This window comes from Calidris pugnax, unplaced genomic scaffold (assembly GCF_001431845.1).
Source record: "Calidris pugnax isolate Ruff unplaced genomic scaffold, ASM143184v1 scaffold206, whole genome shotgun sequence".
NCBI lineage: Eukaryota > Metazoa > Chordata > Aves > Charadriiformes > Scolopacidae > Calidris > Calidris pugnax.
This window is the reverse complement of record NW_015090957.1, coordinates 2,294,827-2,304,570: the sequence shown is the minus strand read 5'-3', so window position 1 is coordinate 2,304,570 and position 9,744 is coordinate 2,294,827. Positions and strand designations below refer to the sequence as shown.

Genomic DNA, 9,744 nt, shown 5'->3' with positions numbered 1-9,744 from the left:
GGCAGGAGGCCGCAGGGCAAGCTGAGGGCTGTGACTGGGCTCCACGGGGAAGCTCTAGCTGCCCCTTCCCGGAGGTCCCCTCAGCGCAGGGTACGGCTCCGGGGCAGGCCGGCCCGGACCCGGCGGCGGGGCGGCCGAAAGCGGCGGAAGGGGCCGGTCCCTTCCGAGACGGCACCTCCCCTCGCCCGCGGCCCGCCCCAGGTCCTGAGGCGGCCGGGGGTGGCTCCGGCAGCGCCTGAGTGGCGCAGCGCGGGGGCCTTCCGCGGGGTTGCCCCAGCCGCGCCTGCGCTCTGGCCCTGGCTGTTTCCGGTGTGTGTTCGCGGGGGGACGCGGAGCGGAGCCGGGGAGATGGCGGAGGGCGGCGCGGAGCGGGCTGACGGCCGTATCGTGAAAATGGAGGTAGATTACAGCGCGACGGTGGACCAGCGGCTGCCCGAGTGCGAGCGGCTGGCGCAGGTGAGGGGAACGGGAAAGCCCGGCGGTGCGGACGGGCTGAGTCATGGCGTGGGGCGCGCTAGGCCGCGCTCGGGGAGGCGGCCCGGTGACGGCGGGACGCGCGGTGCAGCCGCCTCCTGTCGCCCGATGGGGTGCGGAGGGGTCCGGGGTCTGGGCCCTCCCGTGCCGCGTTGGGGAAGAAGGGACTGCCCTGCGGTTCCGTATGTGGCGGGGTGGGCAGGAGCGCGGTGAGGGAGGCGGGAGAAGATGTCAGGGTGCAGCCCCGCGGGCAGGGGGACGGGAAGGCCCGAGTCCAACAGAAGGGACGTGACTTTTCCCTGCTGCCACTTTCCGCGGGCAGCGCAGGTAGGTGCGTGTTCATTCTAGGACTGCTGTGTGCCAGTGTTGCCTTCGTGCCATTGATCCTGGGTCAGGCTAGGCAGGCGGCGCCGTGCATCCTTCTGAGTTGCTTGTGTTTGTGCCCCAAAAGACTGGAATGGAGGGCCAAGGCCATGGCAGGCTGATAGGGTGCCTGGCATCTGCTGAGCAAACATGTACGTGCACCCAGCCGTAGGCGACCACAGAATGTCTAGCTTATGGGATCGCAGAGGTAACAACGCATATGGTGTATCATAATGTTTCTTTTATGGACTTGTTCCGTAGCATAGAGATTTTTTTGCTTCTTAGGCCTCAGAACAGGATAGCACCTGATCCTTTACGTGCTGCAAATGCTTTGCTTGATCCACATTCTCGTTGGATAGACATGTTGCACTATACAGCATATTGTAGAATTCTGAAAGCAGTAGCCTTAAGATAAGTAAATAGCATCTTACACTATTCTTAAGACTGTATTGTATGGAGAGTAGGCACAGGAGTTTTATCCCATGGGCACAGCTCTGCCTATGGACACCATGACCATGTTTCATTGATGTGGAACATGTAAATATGGTGGCTGTAAGAGCATATCCTTGAAAAACCATTGTATATAGTTTAAAAAATTTCAGTAGAGTAGTTATGTTTTAGAAACAAATTTATTTTTTTATCTTTTGTTACTAATTTTCTATTTTCTACCTTTTTTTGGCAGCCCACAGTTGCCATGGGCTGTTACAAATTCTCCCATATTAACATTTTTTTACAATATATTTGGTAAGAATTCGAATTCAGGACTAAAAGTACATTGTGGTGTCTTTAACTCTTCCATACAGAGGCAGTTATAGTTCTCCAAACCCCAAAAGCAGGCCTATTATAATTCTATGCATAGAATGTAAAGTATGTAGTTTATGTTTCCTAGAATATGCTATAATTAAGATATGATGAATGTGGATGAAAGTCTTAGTAAAACATTTTTTTTGCCAGGGTATCTAATCGTGTATCTGTTCTCACTTAAAGCTTTGTTTGGGCTAGGAAAGGAATCGGTCTCCCATCTGGCTCAGTGAATGTGAGCTAGCCAAACCTGTCTGAAACTTGCTAGGTTTCTCGCTCAAGATGGACAACTTATACCATGTATTAGGCAAAAATGGAACTAGTACCTTTCCAGTTTAATCTGTGTGTAGAACCATATATTTAAAGTTAGTGCTGTGTCTGTTTCTTTTTTTAAGGAATGAAATACTTAAAAACGAGTGTACAGGCTAGTCTATGTTTTTCCTTACCTGAGAATTAGAGCTAAAATCAGTTTAAGTTGTATTCTTCACTCATGGTGATAATTCTTTGCTTATCACAATAGGAAGGAAGATTGCAAGAAGTAATTGAAAACCTTCTCTCCTTGGAAAAACAAACACGAACGGTAAGTAGCATATGGTGTGTAAAATTTATTCTGGGTTGGGGTTGTCCGACCCCTTTGTTCCACTGCCTTAAAGTCATGAAGGGAATTGGAGTATTGGTCTTTCCCTTTTGTTGTTCTTTTCTTTAAAAACAAAATCAGTGAGGCTAGATATCAGGTTTTTTCCCTTCATATAACAAAAGTGTGAGTGGTAGAGGTCTACAGGTTGTTTATCCCATCACTAATATGTTTGTTTGTTTGTTACAGGCATCTGATATGGTCTCCACATCCCGTATCTTAGTCGCTATAGTGAAAATGTGTTATGAAGCTAAAGACTGGGATGCTCTTAATGAAAATATTATTCTTCTATCTAAGAGAAGAAGTCAGTTAAAACAGGTGAATTTAATCCTTTGAAACAAAAGATAAAATTTTTTTTGGAGCTGTATTATGTATCTGATTCCACCTTGTATGTAGGGACTTTCCTGTCTTTGTAGCACCTGCCAGAATTAGTGTCTGTTAACATTTTTTTGGTAGACATAATGAAAGCCAATAATGAAACTGATGTCTGGAATTAGTCTGTATTCACCTTGTGCTTGATCTCCATGTGGTCCAGCTTGCCATTCTTGGCAACACAGCTCTGACTTGTCTTCTTTCAATGCATTCCTGTGCTTTTCACAGGAAATGAGTCTCTTTAGTTTGATACGAAACTAATTAGTACTTATCTCTGAGTGTTATAGTTTGAAGCATGTGAAAAATCCAAAACCACAGTGTGTTTTTCTTTTCTGTTACTGTACTAGGCGGTTGCTAAAATGGTCCAGCAGTGCTGCACTTACGTTGAAGACATCACAGACTTACCAGTCAAACTGCGCTTAATTGACACGTTGCGTATGGTTACAGAAGGAAAAGTAAGATTTTGTTTTAAGACTGAATGTCTAAAAGGTAGAATAAAAATGTTCACCTTCTTTAAAAGCATAGCTTAACATTATTTTCTAAGCTTGTTCAAAAAAGAGCAAAAGTATATTTTTAAATTAGCCTGGGAAGTCAAGTAGTGTATTTCTTCCCAAAAGACTGCAAATACTTCCCAGATTTCATATTTAAATAATTTGCTGAAATATTGGTCATATTTCCTGACATAGATATTGGGATGTATTATTAATAAAATTAATAATACATTTCAGAGTTCTAAAATGCCATTTTTTTTTCACTTTTAAAAATGTTGTGTATTTGAATTTGTTGGAGAAATGGGCAGGTTTTATTTAATTTCTTCTGGGTTAGCAAGGTGTTACGTGCAGTTACAGTAACCAGAAGGTGATATCCAAGCATTATTCCAAGTTAATTATTTACATAATATTCCTTTTACTTTAAGAAAATAAACAATTCTGGATTAAGGCAAATTTATATTAGTGTTATGGCTTTTGCCTGTTCAAAGTTAGTCTAAATTGTTATTAATCAAATATTCTTGATTTATGGATGGTTAGGAGTGAGTGAAGTAATGCAAATGGTAGTGCTTAGTACACATGAACTGTTAAAGTTTTAACTTCATATCCCTTTCAATATATTTTAGCAGACAATACTTGATTCACAGTGCACATCCTTGTATGTTTGCTTAAAGAATGGTAGCCAAATTTAGACATTATTTTTTGGATTAATTTGGTCCAATTACTTTAGATGTGTCAACTATCGATGATATTTTATCTGTCTATGTTGTGGATAGTACTAGTATAGTATACGCATAAACAAGGAATTAATTGGTTGTATGAAGGCATCAAATACAAATCTTAATGGGGTTGTGGTTTTAGAGTTTGCACTCTTTAGAAAATTCCAGTGTTTAAAGTACTGCTTCTGCTTTCAGATATATGTGGAAATTGAACGTGCTCGCCTGACAAAGACACTTGCAACAATAAAAGAACAGAATGGTGAAGTGAAAGAGGCTGCCTCTATTCTGCAGGAATTGCAGGTAACACACCATGGAACTCAATTGCATCAGCCATAAAAATGAATTCTGACTGCTCTTAGATTCTTTTTTAGAAACTTAATCAGGTACATCTGCAGAAATGCCTGGAATGAGATTAACTGTTATTGGTGAAAGTGTAATTCAGTTTTAACTGCTTTTGTTAGTATCGTGGCTAGGTTACATAGAGTATTTCCCATTTGGAAAACAGATTTCGGCTCTCTAGGGTAGTGCATTGAGTCTTGTATTGGTGGATTCTGCCGGTCTAAGTGGGGGCTATAATTTCAAATTGAGTAACTTTTTCTCCATTTTTACTTGCTCTGGAATAGCTGTGTTTTTCTGGTGTTTGGTTTTGTTTCGTTTTTCCTACCCTGAAAACTTCCCACTCTTCTGTACAGTGAAAACATCACTTGATTTGACTTTGACAGTGTTAAATACTTACATTTTCATTGTAGGTGGAAACCTATGGTTCAATGGAAAAGAAAGAACGTGTAGAATTTATCTTGGAGCAGATGAGACTCTGTCTAGCTGTAAAAGACTATATTCGGACTCAAATTATCAGCAAAAAAATTAATACAAAATTTTTTCAAGAAGAAAACACAGAAGTAAGTAATTGGAGGATTCTTCCTCTCCCCATGCCAATTTTAATCTGACATGACTCTTTTCAGGTCCAAGTATATTTGAATCCCTCTGTTTTCTGGTATCCAGCTGGATTTCATTTCCATGATTCATGGAGCTGTATGAATTTTACTGTTTGATACTCTTTCAGAAACTAAAGTTGAAATACTACAACTTAATGATCCAGCTGGATCAACATGAAGGCTCTTACCTCTCCATCTGTAAGCACTACAGAGCCATTTATGATACTCCGTGTATCCAGGCTGAAAGTGAAAAGTGGCAGCAGGTAAAAAAATCTACGTATCATATGTCTGTATTTTCATGTGGCAAATACCCATTTCATTACCAGATCAGTTTACAGTAGATTAGCTCATCAGTCTGTCATTCTTAGGGTTTTTGAGTAGCTATATTAACAATTTGGTTAGTTGAAAACAGATACAATAAAGTTGATATCAAATGAATATTTATAACTAACATCATCATTTAATTGTCTTTGAAATCTTGAGAATGTCTTGACTGTTTTATAGAAGTGCAGAAATTAGAAACAGCTGTGCAAGTGTGGTCTAAACGATACTGTTGTATATGCAATACAGATGTTACACGTTTGAAAAGATTATTTTTTCCATGTATTTATTTTAAATACTACAGTTTTACTTAACCCGAGTCAATTTAAATGTATCACTGTGAATGGGGGTTCCTTTCTGTAAGGTGACACTGATTTCACATTAACTTCTTAATACTCTGGCCTTTTAGATGTTAAACTCTAAGCTGTGGGAGCAGTGGTTTTTTTTCCTTAGTTAAACAGGGGAATTGAAAACCCACACTCTTTCCTCTTAAAACAGGCACTGAAGAGCGTTGTTCTTTATGTTATTCTTTCACCTTATGACAATGAACAATCTGATTTGGTGCACAGAATTAGTAGTGACAAAAAGCTAGAAGAAATCCCGAAATACAAGTAAGTATTCTTTCTAATAAACAATTCTTAGGTAAAAAAAAAAAAAAAGTCTTTCGAACTAGCTGTACAAGTGAAATCTGTTTACACTGAGTCTGGTGTAAGCATCTCAGAATTTAATGCAGTATGAAAAATACTGCAAAAATTCATGATTGTGAACGTTCTAGATTAAAATAACTGTCTCTTTATGAAAGAGAAAGATCTTTATTGGAAACACAGTCTGACTTGAGCTGCTCCCTGATTGCATGAAGTATTACAGAGTATATTAATGAAGAACAATGAATATTAATGGTAATAAAATGAAAACATTTAAAATGACTTCTTTGATCTATTTAAGTATGAAATGAGCCTTATTAATACAGGATTGTAAATCAACTTTACTAAACCATTTAGAGACCTCCTAAAACTGTTTACCACCATGGAATTGATGCGATGGACTGCCCTAGTTGAAGAATATGGGAAAGAATTGAGAGAAGGATCCCTTGACAGTCCTGCAACAGATGTTTTTGGCTGTACAGAGGAGGGTGAAAAGAGATGGAAAGATTTAAAGAATAGAGTTGTGGAACATGTAAGTATGGCTGTCTTTAAGCACTAGCTATGCATTCAGTACCTCAACTAAAAGTGCTTTTAGCTTACTGTGTTTTAGTTACAAAGAGAAACAAAAAAGTGTGTACAAAGGCAGCAGACAACTTGACTCTTCCGTTGTGTTATATGAGCAAATGAAATGTTGAAAATACATCTTTATTATAGATTGCACAGTTACCAGAAAGAGAGCATATTTCACTCAACTTGCGAGATTTAGCATTCACATTCCAATAGAACAGAAATTTGAAAGTCTTGCTTTGTGTTCAGTTCACAATTAGTTGATTTAATTACTTCATGATTTGTTATGTGGAGGCTTTTATACCTTTTAAAAGCAAAAGAACTGTTCATGGGTCCTTCGTGTATCTTATGCTGGACTGCTGTTAGAGCACTATAGCTCCTAATCTGCTTTTAACATTGACTTTTATATTTTTGCAGCTTGCTTCAAGTATATATTATGCACATAACCCTCTGAAAACTTTTATTCCAGAATATTAGAATAATGGCTAAATACTATACCAGAATTACTATGAAGAGGATGGCACAGCTCCTGGATCTGTCTGTTGATGTAAGTGTTCCTTTGCGTATCCTTCTTTCATAAATGACATTCAAGTGTATGTGTGCATGTGTTTGTGGCAAAAATGTAAGTATTCAGCAGAGTAATGTTCTCTTGTAATGTGAGTTTGAGTTCTCTTTGTAGCTGAAAACACTCTGTAAGTGGTCCCATAGATCACCATTGCACTGTTTTACAGACAGTGCAGACACAGCGTTGTAGAAATGCACTGGTTGGTACACAATTCTCAGGGTTTGCACTCGATTGTTTATGAATGTTCCCGGAGATACTGTCTGTCTCTGTATCATCCCTGCAGCTCTCCTGCTTTCATCCTTTACATTCCCCTGGTCGAGTTTCCAGTGGTCCCAGCTCTCACCAGGAGGAATGGAGCGTGCTATAGACAGACAGGGAGCATTGAGTGAACTGAGTTCATTGGGTGCTTTCTATGAGAAGCAGCATAGAAGTCTGATGGGACTAATAGTATTAATGCAAATATTTGACACTTTACTAGTCGATACAAAGACTTGAGTGTATTTTTATGCTTTTATGGGAGTTTTCTAACTTTTTTAATTCAGGAAGAACTCAATGTCTTGATGCATGTACCTGTAAGGCAAAAGCTGCTTTAAAAAATCCATTTATATTCAAGATCTTTCTGAAGTGCTGTAGCTGTTTCTCTTGTGTTTCAGTGTTAAAAAGCTCGTCAATGGGTGATTAGAACTGACTGAAGAAACAGGGCTTCTCACCTTTAAACGCCCTCGTTTATACATGGTTGCACTTTGGGAGGTGGGGTGGAGTAGTCTTCCTGTCCTCCCCCTTTGTGTTTTCAACAGCTTTCCAAAGAGATTCATGCATTGTGGCATATTGGTATTTCAACTGCAAATGAAAAGGCTTACCCTGCTGTCTTTTCATTAAATTCATTTAATTTAATTAAATTGCTCTTCTCCACAAACTCCAATAAACCTTTTTATGGTGGTCAGTAATCCACATGGATTTTCCAGTGCCTTGCTTGTCAGATGGCTTGTTTGATATCTATGTAGCCCCATACTCCAAAGTGTAAAAGTCTGTTGGTGTAATATATTTAACTTTTAATTTCATGAAACATAATCAGATATAGGTCAAATGGGGGGGGGAAGGTTTTTAATAGATCATGCTCATACCTTGCAGTGCCAACATGTAAGGTTGAAGTATTGTGCGTTTTTTTAAGTACAGTATTACTACAGCTGTATTTCTGTTAAGTATAAAGAAAAGGTTGTTCCCTGTGCTTTAATGTTGTTTGGGAGGAATTGTGATGTTTTGTAGCTAAAAACGCTATTTTCTTGACTTAGTGCTGTTTGTCTTTGCAGGAATCTGAGGAGTTCCTGTCTAACCTAGTAGTCAATAAGACCATCTTTGCTAAAGTAGACAGGCTGGCAGGAATTATCAATTTTCAGAGGCCTAAGGACCCAAACAATCTACTCAATGACTGGTCTCACAAGCTGAACTCACTGATGGCCCTAGTTAACAAAACCACACATCTCATTGCCAAAGAGGAGATGATACATAACCTGCAGTAAGGTGCCTCAATAATCTCAGTGCTTTTAAAGAAGGCATTAAAGCTTCATCATAGAGACTATTATTACAGTGTGTATATGATTTGTTTTCTCCCTGTCAAGCCTTCCTGGTCTAAAATTTAGAACATAATTCTGAAATTCCTGTTGACAATTATGCTCCCTTGATTATTCATTCAGTTGTTAAATGTTTTTGCTACAATTGGTGAAAGAACATAATAAAACTGTATTGCCTGATAATACTAATCTTGTAATGTCTTCTTTTCCACGTATACTTTTATCTGTCTAACACATAGTTCTGTGGTTATTTCATCATAGGCCTACCTTTGAGGCTGTGATTGAGACCATAGACTGTAAATAATAAAATCAGGGTTTTACAGTAGCATGCATTGAGGTAACTTAAAATATTATTATATTATGTCAAGACAGTGTTTGAACAAAATTCCAGATGTTCATACTTGAGAATAATGCTATTTCTTGTGGTTTGGGATTACAGATAGGCTTTATTAATTAATTCTGAGCTGTCTGAGAAATCTACATGATTCTTGTCTGCTTGATTCAAGTTGCTGATTTTCACTGTTTTGTAGTTCCAGTTTGTAATGGCTATAGTAGCAATTATGCAATTAACTAAGCTGCTGCTTCTCATAATTGAGTATGTTATATTCAGACAAGATAACGTCCTATTATTTGCTTTAACCTACTTGTGATGGAGGGAAGCTGTCCCTGTGTCTCCCCATTCTGTTTTTTTAAGAAAGTAAAATAGTGGCACGAATAGTAAAGTAAGAGTCAATGGAAGTTTTATTGAATTTGCTCTGGTTTTTAATAATTTTTAATGCTAGCCATAGCTAACTATTCTGTTCATAACTTACTGGGTAGAGACTAATTGCAAATGGTGTATTGTCTCTTTAAAAGCACACTGAGCTTCATTCACACTGATGCTCTTAGCACAGGTAATTATCATATGAATACACACTAAGTCAGGAAACTTTAGACAGTGATTTTGAGCGAGGAAAGTCTGTGAAGGGCCAGGAAAAGATGGAAGCTTCTAAGCAGTGATTTGCATTTGAAATGTAGACTTTGGACATAGCTTAAAGGAAACTTGGGAATGTCATTTCAGAGGCTTTTAACTTTATCAGGCCATACCAATCCAGCTCACTGCATTTAAGCAACAAAAAAGCAGCTGAACTATCAGTGAAAGGATTGAGAGCAGACTGTTCAGCATGCAGAGAATGCCATCTATCTTCTTACATTGTACTAGAATCATAATGTTAATGAGTTGTATGTCACATCACGTCTGAGAACGGGATGCTCTGCTCTTTGCAAGCCTGGCTTTAGCAGCATAAGCAA

At 39.2% G+C, this 9,744-nt stretch overlaps 1 protein-coding gene across 1 annotated transcript; it reads left to right on the top strand.

The window, feature by feature from the left end:
* The first annotated feature begins 244 nt into the window (after positions 1-244).
* Positions 245-8,639, top strand: PSMD12 (proteasome 26S subunit, non-ATPase 12). The gene is made up of 11 exons (XM_014952195.1): positions 245-456; positions 2,159-2,218; positions 2,462-2,590; positions 2,992-3,099; positions 4,047-4,151; positions 4,601-4,750; positions 4,915-5,049; positions 5,606-5,718; positions 6,109-6,283; positions 6,788-6,865; positions 8,194-8,639. Exons 1-11 carry the CDS (start codon positions 349-351, stop codon positions 8,401-8,403), a joined length of 1,371 nt encoding a protein of 456 aa, XP_014807681.1. The 5' UTR covers positions 245-348; the 3' UTR covers positions 8,404-8,639.
* Positions 8,640-9,744: the final 1,105 nt, after the last annotated feature.